Source organism: Oncorhynchus mykiss, chromosome 26 (assembly GCF_057628025.1).
Source record: "Oncorhynchus mykiss isolate SJ-2025 chromosome 26, ASM5762802v1, whole genome shotgun sequence".
Lineage (NCBI taxonomy): Eukaryota > Metazoa > Chordata > Actinopteri > Salmoniformes > Salmonidae > Oncorhynchus > Oncorhynchus mykiss.
In genome coordinates this window covers 16280573-16304325 of record NC_143047.1, presented here as the reverse complement: position 1 = coordinate 16304325, position 23753 = coordinate 16280573, and the positions used below count along the sequence as shown (strand labels likewise).

Below are 23753 nucleotides of genomic sequence, written 5' to 3'. Positions count from 1 at the left end.
AGGAAAAACACAAATCCCCTTTGGGCAGGATTAATATTTTTAGGTGCTAGTGCTTTTATGTGAGGGCAGGTGTGCTCTGGATCCCTAATGCTGAAGTAATTGTAGATAATGGAGTTTAAAGGACAGCTGCTGATGCGGGTTTAAGTGGGATTTGGGTAGAGAGTTATTGTGGAGGAAGCAGCGAATTGGGCGAAATGTTGGAGAGGTTTCGGAGAGAGAGAGAAGGAGGGAGGTGGAGGTTGGGGGTCTAACTGCCTGGGCTTATCAGACTAGAAGGATAGCGAGGGAGAGAGCGAACGAGAGATTGGCAGCAGAGAACTGGTCTATCTTCTAGGTCAGTGTTTTCCAACTCCAGTTCTCCAGAACCCCCAACAGCACACATTTTTATTGTAGCCCTGGACAAGCACACCTGGTTCAACTTGTCAACTAATCATCAAGCCCTCGATTAATTAAATCAGGTATGTTTGTACGGGGCTACCAACATGAAGCCCACATCCAGGCTGTATCACATCCGGCCGTGATTGGGAGTCCCATAGGGCGGCTCACAATTGGCCCAGCGTCGTCCGGGTTTGGCTGGGGTAAGCCGTCATTGTAAATTAGAATTTGTTCTTAACTGACTTACCTAGTTAAATAAAGGTTAAATAAAATAAAAACATTTTTAATTCTATAGTGTTTTATGGACTGTAGTATACTGTAATATTCACTGTAGTGTTTTTACGGACTGTAGTATACTGTAATATTTACTGTAGTGTTTTTACGGACTGTAGTATACTGTAATATTTACTGTAGTGTTTTATGCTGACATTACTGTAGTATTTAAAATGTTGTGTTAATTTATTATCTTTGACATCAGCAATGGGGGTTTTCTCCTTGAGGAATCCTACTGGACAAAACACAAAGAGCAAATGTTCCATAACCTGCTTGTACTGAGGTCTGAACAGATAGTTCAACACTTCTGCTCTCTTCTATAACCTGTAGGGAATACAATATATGGTCTATACTTGTAGGTTTCTCACTTATGGGAGTCACAAATTGGGATATATATATATATATGTATATATATATATATATATATATATATATATATATAATGTAGTATTTACTGTAGTGTTTTTGCAGACATTACCGTAGTATTTACTGTAGTGTTTTTGCAGACATTACCGTAGTATTTACTGTAGTGTTTTTGCAGACATTACCGTAGTATTTACTGTATTGTTTTTGCAGACATTACCGTAGTATTTACTGTAGTGTTTTTGCAGACATTACAGTAGTATTTACTGTAGTGTTTTTGCAGACATTACTGTAGTATTTACTGTAGTGTTTTTGCAGACATTACAGTAGTATTTACTGTAGTGTTTTTGCAGACATTACTGTAGTATTTACTGTAGTGTTTTTGCAGACATTACTGTAGTATTTACTGTAGTGTTTTTGCAGACATTACCGTAGTATTTACTGTAGTGTTTTTGGAGACATTACAGTAGTATTTACTGTAGTGTTTTAGCAGACATTACTGTAGTATTTACTGTAGTGTTTTTGCAGACATTACTGTAGTATTTACTGTAGTGTTTTTGCAGACATTACCATAGTATTTACTGTAGTGTTTTTGCAGACATTACTGTAGTATTTACTGTAGTGTTTTTGCAGACATTACCGTAGTATTTACTGTAGTGTTTTTGCAGACATTACCATAGTATTTACTGTAGTGTTTTTGCAGACATTACTGTAGTATTTACTGTAGTGTTTTTGCAGACATTACCGTAGTATTTACTGTAGTGTTTTTGCAGACATTACAGTAGTATTTACTGTAGTGTTTTAGCAGACATTACTGTAGTATTTACTGTAGTGTTTTTGCAGACATTACCATAGTATTTACTGTAGTGTTTTTGCAGACATTACTGTAGTATTTACTGTAGTGTTTTTGCAGACATTACCGTAGTATTTACTGTAGTGTTTTTGCAGACATTACTGTAGTATTTACTGTAGTGTTTTTGCAGACATTACTGTAGTATTTACTGTAGTGTTTTTGCAGACATTACCATAGTATTTACTGTAGTGTTTTTGCAGACATTACTGTAGTATTTACTGTAGTGTTTTTGCAGACATTACTGTAGTATTTACTGTAGTGTTTTTGCAGACATTACCATAGTATTTACTGTAGTGTTTTTGCAGACATTACTGTAGTATTTACTGTAGTGTTTTTGCAGACATTACTGTAGTATTTACTGTAGTGTTTTTGCAGACATTACTGTAGTATTTACTGTAGTGTTTTTGCAGACATTACTGTAGTATTTACTGTAGTGTTTTTGCAGACATTACAGTAGTATTTACTGTAGTGTTTTTGCAGACATTACTGTAGTATTTACTGTAGTGTTTTTGCAGACATTACAGTAGTATTTACTGTAGTGTTTTTGCAGACATTACTGTAGTATTTACTGTAGTGTTTTTGCAGACATTACCGTAGTATTTACTGTAGTGTTTTTGCAGACATTACTGTAGTATTTACTGTAGTGTTTTAGCAGACATTACTGTAATATTTACTGTAGTGTTTTTGCAGACATTACCGTAGTATTTACTGTAGTGTTTTTGCTTAGCATGTGACAAATGTACAATTGTTCTTAACGTTTAAACTGCAATTTTTGTTATCGTTTAAACGAGAAGAAATAATCCTAAATTGACGTGAATTCACAATTCAGATATGGCCCTGTGTATGACCCAATGATGTATATAAACCATTATAAAACCTCTAGGGGGCAATTCAATCTAGCGCAGTCCTGGCTACCTAACAGACAGACGACACCTTACTGCTGTCCCCCGCTCAGCAACGATGGTAGTTAATACCGTGTTAGGTTCTGTGCTGTGTCCCTCTCCTCCGTCTTCTCAGTTGTCAGTACATGGGACTTCATGTCCCTCTCCTCATAGAGGTCCAACAAGTTGTTGTTAATGCCAGCCACGTGAGTGTTTGAGAGCTCACGCTTTTTATTTGCAGAGCAATCACTGTACAATTGTTCCATTGAGGCCGTCACAGTTTTTCGATATGGCATCTTGTAGTCTGGTTCTAGATATACCATCAGGACAGTGAAGCCGACATTCCTTACCATTGACAATGGCTGCAATACAACTACAATCATTTCTGTAATCAGTGCTGTGATTCGTTCATTCTGTCCCTTATCGTAAGCATTGCACCTATACTGCCACTGTAGCTCATTCCACCTTGCAAAGTGTGCATGTATTTCCCCGCTGTCACGTTCTTCGTATAGATCAGACCAAGGCGCAGCATGGTATGCGTACATTCTTTATTATATATACAAAATAACAAAACGAAACATGAAGCTATACAAACGAGTGTTGACAGGCAACTACACATAGACAAGAACCCACCAACAATAAACAGCTGTCTCTGATTGAGAATCATATCAGGCCAATATAGAAACACAAAAACCCTAGACAACCCTAGACATACAAAAACCCTAGACAATACAAAAACTAGCGTACCCACCCTAGTCACACCCTGACCTAACCAAAATATAAAGAAAACGGAGATGTACAAACAAGTGTTGACAGGCAACTACACATAGACCAGAACCCACGAACACAAAAGGGAAAATGGCTACCTAAATATGATCCCCAATCAGAGACAACGATAAACAGCTGTCTTTGATTGAGAACCATATCAGGCCAACATAGAAATACAAAAATCCCTAGACCTACAACAACCCTAGACATACAAAAACCCTAGACAACCCTAGACATACAAAAACCCTAGATATACAAAAACCCTAGACAATACAAACTAGCGTACCCACCCTAGTCACGCCCTGACCTAACCAAAATATAAAGAAAACAGAGATAACTAAGGTCAGGGCGTGACACCCACCTTCTCATTTAACTTCTCAAAGTATTGCCATACAGGACTTTTCTGCTGTCACTTCCCTGTCTCACTCACGGACATGTTTCCAACTGTTAACCATGATGATCTTCGGAGCGCTTTATATTCGTTTTTGCGGACTGTAGGATTTACTGTAGTGTTTTTGCTGTCTGTATTACTATAGTTTTCTACAGTATACTACACAATTCTGTAGTAAGTACTACACATGATCAAGGGATACTACAGTGTGTAGTATAGTATTCTACAGTATGCTACAGTTTACTACATAATTCTATAGTGAGTACTGTAGTAGTTTCTAGCACTGTAGTATTCTTTCATGTGGGTACAACAGAAATGTGTGCTGTTAGTGTGCTGTCCTCGAGGACTGGATTTGGGAAACACTGTATGTGAGCAGTTTCTACCCAATCCTGCACCTGTGTGTGAGGCTGTGTGAGAGGGTTGGAGAGGGCAAGGAGTTGAATGACCAATTTGAGAATATAAGAAAGAAGGCATGACTCAATCTACAGCAGTGGTTCCCAAACTTTTTTGGTCACTGTACCACTAACTGAATTTTACTCTGCCTGGAGAACCCCTGAAGTACGCCCTCATGTACATTTTATCACTAACCCTATGGTCTCATGAGTCTTCTCAAGACCCTCTGTGGATAGACCAGGTACCACCCAGGGGTCCTAGTACCCCTGGTTGGGAACCACTGGCATACAGCCTTAACATCTACAGTATAATAGTCCAGGTCATATTGAATTGTCTCCCAAACAGCCCGTTTCTCCTTTTTTGTTACGGGCTTATTGCCTGTTGGAAAATTTGACGGAGAGAGAGTTGATATGGTAAACTCTCGGAAGGGGTGATGGAGAGAAGAAAGAAAGAGAATGAGTGAGTCACACAGCATAAAGAGGTAGAGATGAACATTATTTCGGAAGAAATAAGAAGAGGGAGAGTTGAGAAGGAGTTTAAAAGTGTGTGTGTGTTTGTGTGTGAGTGGTTCTGCAGTGAGCGTGCCGTAAAGGCGGCAGTACGGCCCACTTCCCCCGGCGTGGCACTCACACTTTATGAGGTGTGGAGGGGCCGTCTCCCTCGCCTCTCCACCTACTTTAATGATACAGTTTAAATGGAAGAGCTGGAGCTCAATCTGCCTGCACCAAGGACTCAGACGGCCCCTCCACACCCTCTCCGACTGGGACTGATGTAGAGGTAGCGGGGGGTGGATGCTAGAAGTATATACTGTAAATGTTTATGGGGCTGGGAAAGGAAGTGGAAGGCCAGGATGTGACAGCTAGGAGGTGGCTGTCACTACTGAGGAATCATCTCAGATCGGTGCTTTGGTTAGATCTAGTGGAGAGACAGCCAGGGTTCACCGTCACTCACACCTATCACTGTACCCCCTCAGGAGAAAACACTACCGTAATGCAATATTGATCTGACAATGTAGTGTGTGTGTGTGTGTGTGTGTGTGTGTGTGTGTGTGTGTGTGTGTGTGTGTGTGTGTGTGTGTGTGTTTGAATCAGCAGAGAGTTTGCACCCGTCTGTGTGTGTGTGTGTGTGTGTGTGTGTGTGTGTGTGTGTGTGTGTGTGTGTGTGTGTGTGTGTGTGTGTGTGTGTGTGTGTGTGTGTGTGTGTGTGTGTGTGTGAGAGAGTCAGTAATTGTGTGAGAGGGAGGGAGCCATTAATAAGCAAGAGGTGGGGTGTTAGCCTTGGTGCTATTTTCTATTTTGTGACACCTTGCTGTCATATCCCTGCAGTGTCCAGACTGCAGAGGAACCAGCCTGGGCTTGCAGTTTCCCTGACTGTGCTACTCTCTCCCCTTCTTTTCTCTATCTCTCCCTCCCCCTTCCTATATGTGTGTGTATATATACAGAGGTTTACATACACTCAATTAGTATTTTGTAGCATTGTCTTTAAATTGTTTAACTTGGGTCAAACATTTCAGGTAGCCTTCCACAAGCTAACCCACAATAGGTTGGGTGAATTTTGGACCATTCCTCCTGACAGAGCTGGGGTAACTGAGTCAGGTTTGTAGGCCTCCTTGATCGCACACGCTTTTTCAGTTCTGCCCACAAATGTTCTATAAGGTTGAGGTCAGGGCTTTGTGATGGCCACTCCAATACCTTGACTTTGTTGTCCTTAAGCCATTTTGACACATCTTTGGAGGTATGCTTGGGGTCATTGTCCATTTGGAAGACCCATTTGCGACCAAGCTTTAGCTTCCTGACTGATGTCTTGAGATGTTGCTTCAATATATCCACATCATTTTTCAGCCTCATGATGCCATCTATTTTGTGAAATGCACCAGTCCCTCCTACAGCAAAACACCCCCCACAACATGATGCTGCCACACCCGTGCATCAAGGTTGGGATGGTGTTCTTCGGTTTGCAAGCCTCCTCCTTTTTCCTCCAAACATAACGATGGTCATTATGGCCAAACAGTTCTATTTTTGTTTCATCAGACCAGAGGACATTTCTCCAAGATATGTGTTCCCATGTGCAGTTGCAAACCGTAGTCTGGCTTTTTTATGGAGGTTTTATAGCAGTGGCTTCTCCCTTGCTAAGCGGCCTTTCAGATTATATAGATATAGGACTTGTTTTACTGTGGATATAGATACTTTTGTACCTGTTTCCTCCAGCATCTTCACAGGGTCCTTTGCTGTTTCTCTGGGATTGATTTGCACTTTTCACACCAAAGTACATTCATCTCTAGGAGACAGAATACGTCTCCTTCCTGAGAGGTATGACGGCTACATGGTCCCATGGTGTTTATACTTGCGTACTATTGTTTGTACAGATGAACATGGCATTTGGAAATTGCTCCCAAAGATGAACCAGACTTGTGGAGGTCTACAATTTTTTTCTGAGGTCTTGGCTGATTTCTTTTGATTTTCCCATGATGTCAAGCAAAGAGGCACTGAGTTTGAAGGTAGGCCTAGAAATACATCCACAGGGACACCTCCAATTGACTCAAATGACGTCAATCAGCCTATCAGAAGCTTCTAAAGCCATGACATCATTTTCTGGAATTTTCCAAGCTGTTTTAATGCACAGTTAACTTAGTGTATGTAAACTTCTGACCCACTGGAATTATGATACGGTGAATTATAAATTAAACAATCTGTCTGTAAACATTTGTTGGAAAATTACTTGTCATGCAGATGTCCTAACCGACATGCCAAAACTATAGTTTGTTAACAATATTTTTTTTAGAATGGTTGAAAAACGAGTTTTAATGACTCCAAACTAAGTGTATGTAAACTTCCGATTTCAACTGTATGTAAACAAAAACACAAATACGGCCCAACAAAACAGAATGTCCTCTTGGACGGCAGCATGGGTAAGAGACATTGGCTAAGACTGAGAATTAGTCAATGAAAGAATGAGAATTTGAGAAATATATCCCATTCTTCTCCCTATCTTTTTATAAATGTCTGCTGACTGAAACAAGCACAGAGAAAATATAGCAATAATTAGTGGCAAGGCTATCTGATCACATCTGGCCTGTCTGTTCCTGTCTGCTTCTGTCTGCTCCTGTCCTCTTAGAGGATAAACAGAAGAGCATGACAGTGACAGGAACACTGGCTCCGCTCTGCTCTGAACAGCTCTGCTCTGGGCTAAACACAGAACAAAGACAGATGGAGGAGAGAGAAGAAGAGCAAGAGAGAGAGTGAGAGCAAGTGGTGAATTTGAAATAGAGAGATGGAGTAGGAGATAAAGACAGGGATGGAGTGATAGCAGGAAAGAGAAGAGAAGACAGAGAGTGATGGGAGTGAACGAGTAAGAGTGAGCAAGACATTGGGGAGAGAGTGTGTGTAAGAGAAGGGAATAGACAGAGTGAGAGAGAGAGAACAAGAGAAGGGAATAGACAGAGAGAGAGAGAGAGAGAGAGAGAGAGAGAACAAGAGAAGGGGATAGAGAGAGAGAGAGAACACGAGAAGGGAATAGACAGAGTGAGAGAGAGAGAGAGAGAGAGAGAGAGAAAGAAAGAAAGAAAGAAAGAAAGAAAGAAAGAAAGAAAGAAAGAGAAGGGGAGAGAGAGAGAGAAAGAGAGAGAGAGAGATAGATAGAGATGGGATAGAGAGAGAGAGAAGGGGATAGAGAGAGAGAAAACAAGAGAAGGGGATAGCGAGAGAGAGAAGGGGATAGAGAGAGAGAAAACAAGAGAAGGGGATAGAGAGAGAGAAAACAAGAGAAGGGGATAGAGAGAGAGAGAAGGGGATAGAGAGAGAGAAAACAAGAGAAGGGGATAGCGAGAGAGAGAACAAGAGAAGGGGAGAGAGAGAGAGAGAGAGGGAGAGGGAGAGGGAGAGAGAGAGAGAACAAGAGAAGGGGATAGACAGAGTGAGAGAGAGAGAGAGAGAGAGAGAGAGAAAGAAAGAAAGAAAGAAAGAAAGAAAGAAAGAAAGAAAGAAAGAGAAGGGGAGAGAGAGAGAGAAAGAGAGAGAGAGAGATAGATAGAGATGGGATAGAGAGAGAGAGAAGGGGATAGAGAGAGAGAAAACAAGAGAAGGGGATAGCGAGAGAGAGAAGGGGATAGAGAGAGAGAAAACAAGAGAAGGGGATAGAGAGAGAGAAAACAAGAGAAGGGGATAGAGAGAGAGAGAAGGGGATAGAGAGAGAGAAAACAAGAGAAGGGGATAGCGAGAGAGAGAACAAGAGAAGGGGAGAGAGAGAGAGAGAGAGGGAGAGGGAGAGGGAGAGAGAGAGAGAACAAGAGAAGGGGATAGAGAGATAGAACAAGAGAAGGGGCTAGAGAGAGAGAACAAGAGAAGGGGATAGAGAGAGAGAGAGAACAAGAGAAGGGGATAGAGAGAGAGAGAACAAGAGAAGGGGATAGAGAGATAGAGAACAAGAGAAGGGGATAGAGAGAGAGAGAGAACAAGAGAAGGGGATATATATATATATATATATATATATAGAGAGAGAGAGAGAGAGAGAGAGAGAGAGAGAGAGAGAGAGAGAGAGAACAAAAGAAGGGGATAGAGAGAGAGAACAAGAGAAGAGGATAGAGAGAGAGAGAACAAAAGAAGGGGATAGAGAGAGAGAGAGAACAAGAGAAGGGGATAGAGAGAGAGAGAGAGAGAGAGAGAGAACAAGAGAAGGGGATAGAGAGAGAGAGAACAAGAGAAGGGGATAGAGAGAGAGAGAGAGAGAGAGAGAGAGAGAGAGAGGGAGAACAAGAGAAGGGGATAGAGAGAGAGAGAGAGAGAGAGAGAGAGAGAGAGAGAGAGAGAGAGAGAGAGAACAGGATAAGGGGAAAGAGAGAGAACGAGAGAGAGAGAGAGAGAGAGAGAGAGAGAGAGAACAAGAGAAGGGGATAGGGAGAGAGAGAGAGAGAGAGAGAGAGAACAGGATAAGGGGTAAGAGAGAGAACAAGAGAAGGGGATAGAGAGAGAGAGAGAGAGAGAGAGAGAGAGAGAGAGAGAGAGAGAGAGAGAGGGAGAGAGAGAGAGAGAGAGAGAACAAGAGAAGGGGATAGAGAGAGAGAGAGAGAGAGAGAGAGAGAGAGAGAGAAAGAGAACAAGAGAAGGGGAAAGAGAGAGAGAGAGAGAGAGAGTGTGTGTGTGTGTGTGTGTGGTGCTATCCCAGTGCAGAACGCTGAGCTCAATGTGTGCAGACAGCAGTGTGGTCCAAAGTTCCAGGAGAGATGAAAGGTAAATACAGCTGTATCCTGGGCCCTCAGCATCACCTACACAGCTAATTTTGAAATTACAGCAGCAACAGTCTGACTACCCGTTCAATCACACACACACACACACACACACACACACACACACACACACACACACACACACACACACACACACACACACACACACACACACACACACACACACACACAGGCAGGCAGGCAAACTCACTATTCTAATACCATAGTCTACCCTATAAACTATTAATACCATATTCTACCCTATAAACTACTAATACCATATTCTACCCTATAAACTACTAATACCATATCCTACCCTGTAAACTACTGAAACCATTACTACCCTGTAAACTACTGATACCATATTCTACCCTGTAAACTACTAATGCCATACTCTACCCTATAAACTACTCATGCCATAAATCTACCCTATACTCTACTAATACCATAATCTACCCTATAAACTACTAATAACATATTCTACCTCATAAACTACTAATACCATATGCTACCCTATAAGCTACTAATACCATATTCTACCCTATACACTACTAATACCATATTCTACCCTATAAACTACTAATAACATATTCTACCCTATAAACTAATAATACCATATTCTACCCTATAAACTACTAATACCATAATCTACCCTGTAAACTACTAATACTATATGCTACCCTATAAACTACTAATACCATATCCTACCCTATAAACTACTAATACCAAATCCTACCCTATACACTACTAATACCATATTCTACCCGATGTAAGATTGCGCCCGGAGAGGAAGGCAGAAGTTTTACGCATCCCCAACCTATTGTGTTTTTTTGTTCGTTTATTTGCGTTGTTTGTAAGATATTTAACTTATTTTGTACATAATGTTGCCGCTACCATCTCTTACTACTGAAAATGACTTCTAGACATCAGGACTGCGATTACTCACCACGGACTGGCAGAATCCTTTTTTTCCTTTCACGACTGACAAGCCCGACGTGAAGGATGTACTGCTTTCTCGGGAACAGGTGCAGATCCCTGCGATTTGCGTGTAGAGGATGCTGAGAAAAAAGGGCCAAAGGGCAAGCTGCCTTCTGAAAATTCATAGGTGATCGAATAAACCCCACTTCCCTCCATTCTGCTAGCAAACGTGCAATCTTTGAAGAATAAAATCGACGAGCTACGTGGAAGATTATACTACCAACGGGACATTAAAAACTGTACATCTTATGCTTCACGGAGTCGTGGCTGAACGACAACGCTATCAACATACAGCTGGCTGGTTACACGCTATACCGGCAGGATAGAACAGCTGCATCTGGTAAAGTAAGGGGCGGTGGACTATGTATTTTTGTAAATAACAGCTGGTGCACGATATCTAAGGAAGTCTCGAGCTATTGCTCGCCTGATGTAGAGTATCTCATGATAAGCTGTAGACCACATTACCTACCTAGAGAGTTTTCATCTGTATTTTTCATAGCTGTTTAAATACTACCAGAGTCAGAGGCTGGCAATAAGACAGCACTGAATAAGCTGTATTCTGCCATAAGAAAACAAGAAAACACTCACGCAGAGGAGACGCTCCTAGTAGCCGGGGACTTTAATGCAGGGAAACTTAAATCTGTTATACCAAATTTCTATCAGCATGTTAAATGTGCAACCAGAGAAAAAATACTCCGGACCACCCTTGCCCTCCACGCTCTCCATAGCCCTCCACTTGGCAAATCTGACCATAATTCTAACCTCCTGATTCCTGCTTACAAGAAAAAAAATTAAAGCAGGAAGCACCAGTGACTAGATCAATAAAAAAGTGGTCAGATGAAGAAGGTGCTAAGCTACAGGACTGTTTTGCTAGCACAGACTGGAATATGTTCTGGGATTCCTCCGATGGCATTGAGGAGTACACCACATCAGTCATTGGCTTCATTAATAAGTGCATTGGTGACGTCGTGACCGCACAAACTACTAATACCATATGCTACCCTATAAACTACTAATACCATATGCTACCCTATAAACTACTAATACCATATTCTACCCTATAAACTACTAATACCATATTCTACCCTATACACTACTAATACCATATTCTACCCTAAAGTGACCCCAACCAGAAGCCATGGATTACAGGCAGCATCCGCACTGAGCTAAAGGCTAGAGCTGCCGCTTTCAAGGAGCAGGAAGCTTATAATAAATCCCGCAATGCCCTCCAACGAACCATCAAACAGGAAAAACATCAATACAGGATAAAATCGTACTACACCAGCTCTCTAGCTCCTCGGATGTGGCAGGGCTTGCAAACCATTACAGACTGCAAAGAGAAGCACAGCCGAGAGCTGCCCAGTGACACGAGCCTACCAGATGAGCTAAACTACTTCTGCTCGCTTCGAGGCAAATAACACTGAAACATACATGAGAGCACCAGTTGTTCCGGAAGATTGTGTTATTACGCTCTCAGCAGCCGATGTGAGTAAGACCTTTAAACAGGTTAACGTTCACAAGGCCGCAAGGCCAGACGGATTACTGCGAGCATGCGCTGACCAACTGGAAAGTGTCTTCACTGACATTTTCCACCTCTCCCTGTCCGAGTCTGTTTAACCAACATGCTTTAAGCAGACCACCATAGTGCCTGTGCCCAAGAACACTAAGGTAACCTGCCTAAATGACTACCTCATGTCTGTAGCCATGAAGTGCTTTGAAAAGCTGGTCATGGCTCACATAAACACCATTATCCCAGAAACCCTAGACCCAATCCAATTTGCATACTGCCCCAACAGATCCACAGATGATGCAGTATCTATTGCACTCCACACTGCACTTTCCCACCTGGACAAAAGGAACCCCTATGTGAGAATTCATTAACTACAGCTCAGTGTTCAACACCATAGTGCCCTCAAAGCTCATCAATAAGCTAAGGTCCCTAGGACTAAATACCTCCCTCTGCAACTGGATCCTGGACTTCCTGACGGACCGCCCCCAGGTGGTAAGGGTAGGTAACAACACATCCGCCACGCTGATCCTCAACACAGGGGCCCTCAGGGGTGCATGCTCAGTCCCCTCCTGTACTCCCTGTTCACACATGACTGCATGGCCAGGCATGACTCCGACACCATCATTAAATTTGCAGATGACACAGTGGTAGGCCTTATCACCGACAACGACGAGACAGCCTATAGTGAGGAGGTCAGAGACCTGGCCGTGTGGTGCCAGGATAGCAACCTCTCCCTCAACGTGATCAAGACAAAGGAAATGATTGTGGACAACAGGAAAAGGAGGACCAAGCACGCCCCCATTCTCATTGAGGGGGCTGCAGTGGAGCAGGTTGAGAGCCTCAAGTTCCTTGGTGTCCACATCACCAACAAACTAACATGGTCCAAGCACACCATGACAGTCATGAAGAGGGCACGACAAAACCTATTCCCCCTCAGGAGACTGACAAGATTTGGCATGGGTCCTCAGATCCTCAAAAGGTTCTACAGCTGCACCATCGAGAGCATGTCTGACTGGTTGCATCACTGCCTGGTACGGCAATTGCTCGGCCTCCGACAGCAAGGCACTCCAGAGAGTAGTGTGAACGGCCCTCTACTGGGGCCAAGCTTCCTGCCATCCACTAATACCAATACTAATACTACTAATACCATATTCTATCCTATACATTACTAATACCATATTCTACCCTATACACAACTAATACCATATTCTACCCTATAAACTACTAATACCATATTCTACCCTATACACTACTAATACCATATGCTACCCTATACACTACTAATACCATATTCTACCCTATACACTACTAATACCATATTCTACCCCATAAACTACACCTAAGACAGAGCAAACATCAACAACAGCCCAGGCTTATCTTCCATTAACACTTATCTTCCATTATCTAGAACAACACACAAGTTTAGATTGGAAAACAAAGTCATGCTAACACACAGTCTACACACGCAGTGGGAGGGGCCTTTGATTACACTTTAACTTTCAGCACTCTTCAAGTCTTTAATTAATTGGCATGTAAACAGCTGCAAGGTCACTTTCTTAAATGGAGGGGGAGATAAGAGGAGAGGAGGGGAGAGGAGCATGGCGCTGGGTGGAGTAGTTAATCCTTTAGACACGACGATGGAGGAGTTTGTCCTGGTGATGCTCCGTATTAATTATGCAAGCCCACTCCACTCCAGTGTGTCTACACGCTAGCTCCCTGATGACTCATCACTTTAGCACCTCACACTAACTTTAAAGCCACGCTGACGCCCTCCCTGTACAACGCCTGTACACAGGACAACACACAGCACATTTACTGTCCTGGCACAAATAAAAGCCTTATATCTCTTCTGCTTTCTGGGAGTGTGTGTGTGTTTGTCTGTGTGTGTTTGTCTGTGTGTGTGACCGTGTGTGTTTGAATCAGCAGAGAGTTTGCACCCGTCTGTGTGTGATTAACTGCACTGTTTGATGAGTCTGTCTGCTCTGTTCTGCTCTGTTCTGCTCGGTTCCTGCTTCTGCTGAACTCAGCAACACCACGTTTTTTTTTAACAAACAGGCGCAGATTGCCTTGATGTCTTTGGTGATTGCTAAAGTGTGCTGGGAATTCGAATGGGTTGGGCACTGACCTGGCCTGTCGGCACAGCATACCACAGTGCCACATAGCACAGTACAGCACAGTGCAGTACAGTACAGCACAGCACAGACAACACAGCACAGGGAGGCTCAGTAAAGAGTCACAGAAGAGGAAGAGCATGGGGAAGAAGAGGAGTGGGTGACTAGGTCTATCTGTCTTACGACACCACAGCATCCAGGCCCTTCCCATTACTATCCATCCCAGTGAAGCAGCAATGTTAACAATACTGTCCTCACATTTACCAGTTCTGCCTCATTAGAGCCTTGGAAGCAGATACATTAGAGCAGGCTGCCATGCACCAGTAGAGTTGGGTTCCGGCTCCACCTGTCAGCTACAAAGAATGTGGGGATGGGTGGTGGATGCGTGCATAAGGGGAGAGAAGCTGGGAGGGGTGTGTGAGGAGAGAGGAGAGAGGAGCTGGGAGGGGTGTGTGAGGAGAAATGAGCTGGGAGGGAGTGTGAGGAGAAAGGAACTGGGAGGGGTGTGAGGAGAAAGGAGCTGGGAGGGGTGTGTGAGGAGAGAGGAGCTGGGAGGGATGTGAGAGGAGAAAGGAGGGGTGTGTTTAGGAGAGAGGGGAAATGAGCTGGGAGGGGTGTGTGAGGGGAAAGGAGCTTGGAGGGGTGTGTGAGGAGAGAGGAGAGATGAGGTGTGTGTTTAGGACAGAGGAGAAAGGAGCTGGGAGGGGTGTGTGAGGAGAAAGGAGCTGGGAGGGGTGTGTTTAGGAGAGAGGAGAGAGGAACTGGGAGGAGTGTGTGAGGAGAGAAGAGCTGGGAGGGTTGTGTGAAGAGAAAGGAGAAAGGAGCTGGGAGAGGTGTGTGAGGAGAGAGGAGCTGGGAGGGGTTGTGAGGAGAGAGGAGCTGGGAGGGGTTGTGAGGAGAACGGAGAAAGGAGCTGGGAGGGTGTGTGAGGAGAAAGGAGCTGGGAGGGGTGTGTTTAGGAGAGAGGAGAGAGGAGCTGGGAGGGGTGTGTGAGGAGACAGGAGAGAGGAGCTGGGAGGGGTGTGTGAGGAGAGAGGAGCTGGGAGGGGTGTGTGAGGAGAGAGGAGAAAGGAGGTGTGTGTGAGGAGAGAGGAGGTGGGAGGGGTGTGTGAGGAGAGAGGAGCTGGGAGGGGTGTGTGAGGAGAGAGGAGCTGGGAGGGTTGTGTGAGGAGAGAGGAGAAAGGAGCTGGGAGGGGTGTGTGAGGAGAGAGGAGATGGGAGGGGTGTGTGAGAACTATGGCACTGCACATTCCTGAAAGGTAATTATGGCTTAGGTCACCTTCATTGTACCTGATACAGTCATTGATCATACAGTATATGCTTCCATACTAACAACCTGGCTTTGAAGTCTTTGGAGATTTGTAAAGTACTGAGAGGACAAATGGTTGCAGTTCTCGGTCCTGTTCTCTTTCCACTAAAGCTCTGTAGCCCTGCGGCCTTTAAAAAACACTATTTCTGCCTTTCATCTGTCCAGCGCCCATGGCCTGCCATCTTTACGCTCTGGTTAAGGGCAACTTCACTGTGACTGATGTTGCCCTCCTTCCAGTTGATTGTAAAAGGAGGCTCCCCATGCAGGCTGGTAGGAAGAACATTTGCACTCAGGAAGGTTGAAAATCCCATCAGATGGAACCAAATTAATTTGTAAGGCATAGTGTTCAGGACAGGGTTGCAAAATTCTGTGAACTTTAGATCAATTTTAGATCAATTCCCGGTTTACCAGAAAATCCTAGTTGGAGGATTATGGATATTCTGCTTATTCCCTCTTGATTTAGAAAATCCCCCAACTAGGATTTCAGGAAAAACCAGAGAATTTATTGAAAGTTACCAGAACAACCCTATTTCAGGAGCACTGGCATCATAATGGAAGACAATATGGAGTTCCATCCCTTCATTGTGATTCTATTCACTCTTTAAATCGGGAGGACGGCCGTAGTCAGGGCAGCAGTGTAGAAAATGGTTTCATCCCAGGGGGCTAAGAAAAAACACATTTTTAATTTCTCCTCTAAAGCGGCCGGGGAAAAGAGAGAAACCGATATAGATGTAATTGATGGTGTGGAGCCAGGCGGGCGGCTAGCCGGGGCAGCCATAGAAGACTTCCCTCAGTTTTCTCATATCTGGATCCAGGCCTTTTTTACTTTCTCATAACAGGAAAGGCTCGTGGGCACTGGAGGGTGACAAATCTTGCACAGAGGGCAAATTGACCAGCAACAGAACACAATTTGTCCTTTAAAAGAATGACGGGCCGGGCCCTGTATGGCTTCAGTAATTAGTTTAAGCTGCCTTGAGGCTGTGGTGTGGCGGTCCAGGGGTGGACCCTGTCGAAGGAAGCTTAGTGTGTCCTCTGATAAGATACGGTGATGCTGCGTCACAGACAGACAGCCTTACCCTGAATCCTGATGAGGCTCCGCCACTAAATATATCAATTAACACGTCTTTACATAGAGATAAAGAGGAATGTGAGCAGGGATTAGAGTTGAGGGGTGTCAATGATGTGTGTGTGTGTGTGTGTGTGTGTGTGTGTGTGTGTGTGTGTGTGTGTGTGTGTGTGTGTGTGTGTGTGTGTGTGTGTGTGTGTGTGTGTGTGTGTGTGTGTTTGTGTGTGTGTGTGTGTGTGTGTGTGTGAAGGGGAAGCTTAAACAAAGATGATGGGAAATGAGAGTGATGGAGTCTCCTACTGGCATGTTCTTACTGATATGTACAAAGACAAAGACTAAAATGTACACAGAGCTGTTCGGACAGCATCTGTATCGTAAAGCTGGGAGTGTCACAAACATGTATGAACTGGTCTGTGGAGCGTGTTTAGTGACATCCGACATCTCCCCCTGACCCATTTTTATGTTTGTGACACAGTAAAGACAATTTTCTCTGCCTTTCCTAGCCCCAAAAATATATCATAAATAAGAAGGGAAGAAACTACAGGGAAAACATTATATTCTGTTACTCAATTTAGTGGAAGCAGAACCTTCAGGCCCTTCGAAGTTTGAGGATAAACAGTTCTGAACTGCTGGGTGGGGAACCTTTCCTCCTTTCTACTTACCTCCCTGGCTAAAGTCAGACAGCGGTTGCGCTTGGCTGCCTGGTTATTAATAAAGGGGTCAGGTGCATGTGGAGCTCTCAGTCAGAAAGCAAGAAATGTGGATCTCTCTACAGACACCGCCACGCATGATGAAATGACAAGCATGAGGCTGGGGCAGCACCTCAACACACACATCAGCCAGACAAAAAGACAGGAGGAAGGTGGAGTGAGAGCTGTAGAGACAGAGAGAGAAAGAGGAAGGAGGAGTGAGAGCTGTAGAGACAGAGAGAGAAAGAGGAAGGTGGAGTGAGAGCTGTAGAGACAGAGAGAGAAAGAGGAAGGAGGAGTGAGTGCTGTAGAGACAGAGAGAGAAAGGTTGGGAGAAAGAGGAAGGAGGGAGGGGGATACGAGTCAAAGAGAAACGTATGGTATAGAAAGGAGGAGGATGAGAGTAAAATAGAAAGAGGTGCTGGGTCCTTTTCCGCAGCAGACTTTATAATTGGCTTTTGGGCTTACGTAGCGTCAATTAACAGGCCTGTTTCATCCTCCACCAGCAGCTAATTGGAGTAGAGGATGCATCCGCCACACGGCCTGGAAGGGAAAGAAGAAGAAGCGGCTTCTTTTCAAGATTCTACCGGCTCCAAAACAAGCGTGATGGGAGGCCATTTGGCAAACAGCGGAGAGATGTTCTGGAGCGTGTTTATAGGGAAAGGGGTAAATGAATCGGATCCGTGGAGAAATCATTCACAGAGATGACCTAACCTGTCCAAAGACCACACTGCATGCCCTACATTGGGGAACATGCTGAATGGGCATGTAAGCGTAACGCCCTATAAGCATTCCAGAGGAGGCTGTTTAGCCTCTGATGACATTACTGTAGAGTACACACTGACTCCTGCCTGGCAGATCATATCGACGGGACATAAAGACACCATGATGACACTTACATGTTGGTAATCACTAGATACAGTTGAAGTCGGAAGTTTACATACAACTTAACCAAATACATTTAAACTCAGTTTCACAATTCCTGATTTAATCCTAGTAATAATTCCCTGTCTTGGGTCAGTTAGGATCACCACTTTATTTTAAGAATGTGAAATGTCAGAATAATGTCTTTCATCACATTCCCAGTGGGTCAGAAGTTGACATTCACTCAAGTAGTATTTGGTAGCGTTGCCTTTAAATTGTTTAACATGGGTCAAACGTTTTGAGTAGCCTTCCACAAGCTTCCCACAATAAGTTGGGTGAATTTTGGCCCATTCCTCCTGACAGAGGTGGTGTAACAGAGTCAGGTTTGTAGGCCTCCTTGCTCGCACACACTTTTTCAGTTCTGCCCACAAATGTTCTATAGGATTGAGGTCAGGGCTTTGCGATGGCCACTCCAATACCTTGACTTTGTTGTCCTTATGCCATTTTGCCACGGCATGATAGTGCCATCCCCGTGCTTCATGGTTGGGATGTTGTTCTTCGGCTTGCAAGCCGCCCCCCTTTTCCTCCAAACATAACAATGGTCATTATGGCCAAACAGTTCTATTCTTGTTTCATCAGACCAGAGGACATTTCTCCAAAAAGTACGATCTTTGTCCCCGTGTTTAGTTGCCAACCGTGGTCTGGCTTTTTTATGGAGGTTTTATAGCAGTGGCTTCTCCCTTGCTAAGCGGCCTTTCAGATTATATAGATATAGGACTTGTTTTACTGTGGATATAGATACTTTTGTACCTGTTTCCTCCAGCATCTTCACAAGGTCCTTTGCTGTTTCTCTGGGATTGATTTGCACTTTTCGCACCAAAGTACATTCATCTCTAGGAGACAGAATACGTCTCCTTCCTGAGAGGTATGACGGCTGAGTGGTCCCATGGTGTTTATAATTGCGTGCAATTGTTTGTACAGATGAACATGGTACCTTCAGGCATTTGGAAATTGCTCCCAAGGATGAACCAGACTTGTGGAGATCTACAATTTTTTTATGAGTTCTTGGTTGATTTCTTTAGATTTTCCCATGATGTCAAACAAAGAGGCCCTGAGTTTGAAGGTAGGCCTTGAAATACATCCACAGGTACACCGCCAATTGACTCAAATTACGTCAATTAGCCTATCAGAAGCTTCTAAAACAATGACATAATTTTCTGGAATTTTCCAAGCTGTTTAAAGGCACAGTCAACTTAGTGTATGTAAACTTCTGACCTACTGGAATTCTGATACAGTGAATTATAAGTGAAATAATCTTTGTCTAAATAATTATGGGAAAAACTATAGTTTGTTAACATGAAATTTGTGGAGTGGTTCAAAAACGAGTTTTAATGACTCCAACCTAAGTGTATGTAAACTTCCGACTTCAACTGTATGTAAACAAAAACACAAATACGGCCCAACAAAACAGAATGTCCTCTTGGACGGCAGCATGGTTAAGAGACATTGACTAAGACTGAGAATTTGAGATTCCTCAGAATTTGAGATTCTCAGTCAATCTGCACGACACCTCTGGTGACTCCTTGCAGATCACACACATACCATCCCGTCCTCTTCCCCGTCTCCCCTCTCACTCTCCCAGCTCCAGAGAGTCCTCTTCTCAAACAGACTGACAATAATGATGGAAACATGGCACTTTGAACATCTACAGAGGAATTTGGAAAGCTCTTATCGTCCCTCACCTTCTGCCCTCAAAAGGCAATTCTCTTCAAGACAAGCCAGTGAGCCATATTGCTCTGGCCCTGCCTGTTTTGGTCCCTGGCAGACCGCAGACAAGGACTGGCCGGCATGATAGCCTTCATTCATCGAGTTCATGTGCAATTCAAGCCCTGTTTTTGGTCGACTGGTTTTATTTTCCAAAGGGCCTGCAACCTGCCTGATGATCCATTTTAAGGCCTGCACATTTAGGTTTCCTGACTGTTTGAGGCGCACGCATCCAGACTGCACAGTCAGGCCCGGAACAGCCAGCCCAGTCTGGACAGTCTGGAAGAGCAGGAGCATCATAGGGCTGCCGTGAAGGACCTCAGAAGGCCTGATAAAAAAAAACGTATGACGGTTGGCCTGCCACCTCACACAGCCTCTTTATTAAGGAGGGCAAGGGAAGGATGGGAGGATGGATCTCTATGTGGTTCTGCTGCAGATTGAAGGACTGACCTCTTGCTGGGAGCTATTCACTATAGTACAACTCACGTTTACCCAAATCTCATAACATTGGCCCTTATCCAGATGCGATTAAGGCAGGAACCTCTACAGCAGTGGTTCAAAAACTTTTTATAGCCCCGTACCCCTTCAAACATTCAACCTCCAGCTGCGTACCCCCTCTAGCACCAGGGTCAGCGCACTCTCAAATGTTGTTTTTTGCCATCATTGTAAGCCTGCCACACACACAATATACAATACATTTATTAAACATAAGAATGAGTGTGAGTTTTTGTCACAACCCGGCTCATGGAAAGTGACAAAGAGCTCTTATAGGACCAGGCACAAATAATAATATAATAATAATCAATAATTTTGCTCTTCATTCAGCCCTCTTACATATAAAATCTTGTTTGTTCATCGAAAATTGTAAATAACTCACCACCGGTTAATGAGAAGAGTGTGCTTGAAATGATGCACATAACTCTGCAATTTTGGGTTGTATTGGAAAGTCTGAGTCTGAAATCATTTTCCACACACAGTCTGTGCCTGTATTTAGTTGTCATGCTAGTGACGGCCAAGAATCCACTCTCACAAAGGTACGTGGTTGCAAAGGGCATCAGTGTTTTAACAGCGCGATTTGCCAAGGCAGGATACTCTGAGCGCAGCCCTATCCAGAAATCTGGCAGTGGCTTCTGATTAAATAAACATTTCACAGAACCTCTTGTTACAATTTCAATGAGGCTCTCTTGTTCAGATATCAGGACTGGAGGCAGGGCATGAAAAGGATAACGAATCCAGTTGTTTGTGTCATCCGTTTCGGAAATATACCTGCATAATTGTGCACCCAACTCCAGTGCTTCCATATATCACATTTGACATTTTCCGTAAGCTTGAGTTCATTTGCAATGATACATACAATGATGGAAAGACCTGTGTGTTGTCCTTGTTAATGCAGACAGAGATGAGCTCCATCTTCTTAATCATAGCCTGAATTTTGTCCCGCACATTGAATATACTGTAGTTGCGGAGAGTCCCTGTAATCCTAGATTCAGATCAGAAAAAACATCACCCAGATAGGCCAGTCGTATGAGAAACTCGTCATCATACAAGCGGTCAGACAAGTGAAAATTATGGTCAGTAAAGAAAACTTTATGCTCATCTCTCAATTACAAAAAACGTGCCAATATTTTGCCCCTTGATAACCAGCGCACTTCTGTATGTTGTAAAAGCGTCGCTTGTCGCTGCCCATATCATTGTATATTGCAGAAAATACACAAGAGTTCATGGGCCTTGCTTTAACAAAGTGAACCACTGCTTGCACGCGCGTTATCACTCCACTATGTCTCCCTGTCATAGCTTTTGCACCATCAGTACTGATACCAACATGAGCAGCAGCTACGTTTGGCTACATACATTAGTGGAATTCCCAGAAGAGAGTAACGGTTAAGGTGATTGGATGTTAACTATTTGACTAGCCTACATGTATTTGACATTGTGTTGTTATTTCGCTGAACACTAGATTGTTTAATTTTATTTTTGGCAGTTAAACAAGGCCACTCAGGTGAGAAAAAAATCTCACCCAAATCCATAGCCCCGTTGGAAAATATCAATGTTTGACAATGTGAAGGAAAAACAAAGTTACAAAGAAAATGTATTATTTTTTTTTTTAAGTGAATAAAAAATGAATTTGGCGTACCCCCGACGGCATTGCGTGTACCCCTGGGGGAATACCTGCACTACAGTATATAAACCAATCACAACAATCACCTCATTAGAAAGCAGTGAGAATTAAAAGACAAGAGGTGGTCTCAGAGGGACTCCATTACAGCAGTGTTAGTGGTGTGTGGAACGAACGCTCAATGTATTACCCAGGAGATCCAGACAGAGCACTGCAAACAGCTGACTAATCTACCACAGAGAAGCCCCCAGCCCCATCCACCTCTCCCCTGCCGCCCTCCCTGGGGACCAGGATGGATGCCCAGAGACTCTAACCAGGCTCTAACCAGGGAGAAGAGGGAGGGGATCTGGAGACATAGCAGGGGGCCCTCTCCTCTGCAGGGGCCACAGGCTGGATTCATTCAGACCTCTGATTCCCAGGATGTTATGTCTAGAACGATACATCCCCATGTACATACTGTACTGTATATAGACATAGGATCAGAAACATATCCAGCATACTGTAGGTCCTGGATGGGCTTATGTGTGTGTGTGTGTGTGTGTGTGTGTGTGTGTGTGTGTGTGTGTGTGTGTGTGTGTGTGTGTGTGTAAACATTTTGAGAGAGGACGAGAGGACAGAAAAAGGACAGGATGGACCATCATGCCTGTCTTATAAAAATATATATATAAATATTGTGAGCATAACACGTTGTGCAAGGCGTCAGTGTGGCTGACTTCAGTTCAGTATGTGTGAGTGAGTGTCTATGTGATGTGGTCGTGTTAAGAGTAGTAACATTAATGCAGACATGTCCCATGCCAGGCCCTGGACCCGGGGGCCCTAGCCTCTGACAGAGGGCAGATCAGGGGCACTTACCCCTGGCAGAGTCTTCTGTTCATGGAGGGCGCTCTGGGCCTTCAGTGCTGACTCTCTGGCGCAGTACGTTAGAAAGGCACATCCTGCAGAGAGGACAACACAGATGAGAAAGGAGAGACACACATCCTGCAGAGAGGACAACACAGATGAGAAAGGAGAGATACACATCCTGCAGAGAGGGCAACACAGATGAGAAAGGAGAGACACACATCCTGCAGAGAGGGCAACACAGATGAGAAAGGAGAGACGCACAGGGTTGATTATTACACGACAAATGACTGGATCACTGCACTCTAGGCTGCTACTGGTATACTGCAAAGTGCAAATAAAGGGTGATGTAAAATACAACCCCACTCTTTGAAGAGCTAAGGGAACATCCATAGCATTGTTCCTAGATCTGCATATTACCACTTGATGAATGATCACATTCATGATTGTTGAAGAAAGAGGACTAAATGTGCCTGGCATGCATTTCCTAGCGTCGCAATAATTAAAACCCTATGGTGATGAGCCCCAAACACTGACCCCTCACATCTCAGGAGACTCCTCTCAAAGATGGAAACCCCAACAACAATATATGAATGTCCATTAATAACTTCTGCACTAACAAAAATGTGACAGCTTTCATTAAAGGCTGAGTGGTTGTTCTGTTACACACTTGGTTGAGTTGACAGTGGGTGACCCCTTTCCGAAGAGTTTTGCACCGGGCAGCATAATTTCCCATTACGGCATGTCACACCTGCTGCCAAGACTCCCCATGGGAGAAGAGGGGCGCACACACACACATACACACTCACACATACACACTCACGCACACACGCACGCACGCTCGCACAAACAAACACACACACACACACACACACACACACAAACACACAGGACACAGACACAGCACCCATCACCCCTGAAACAGAGCCCTGCTCTCTGGCTCCTTGCCAAGAGAGCTCCCTTTCACTACAACCTTCATCCACCTCCA

The 23753-nt window shown here is 44.0% G+C and overlaps 1 protein-coding gene across 19 annotated transcripts in view; it reads right to left on the bottom strand.

Annotated features, from left to right (window-relative positions):
* celf6 (CUGBP Elav-like family member 6) overlaps positions 1–23753 on the bottom strand; it is a 196716-nt gene that overhangs the window by 154979 nt on the left and 17984 nt on the right. For all 19 annotated transcript variants that reach the window (XM_090222271.1, XM_090222273.1, XM_090222281.1 and 16 more), the window contains exon 2: positions 22778–22860. In XM_090222271.1, coding sequence (XP_090078397.1) covers positions 22778–22860 — 83 coding nt within the window. The remainder of the gene's footprint in view (positions 1–22777; positions 22861–23753) is intronic.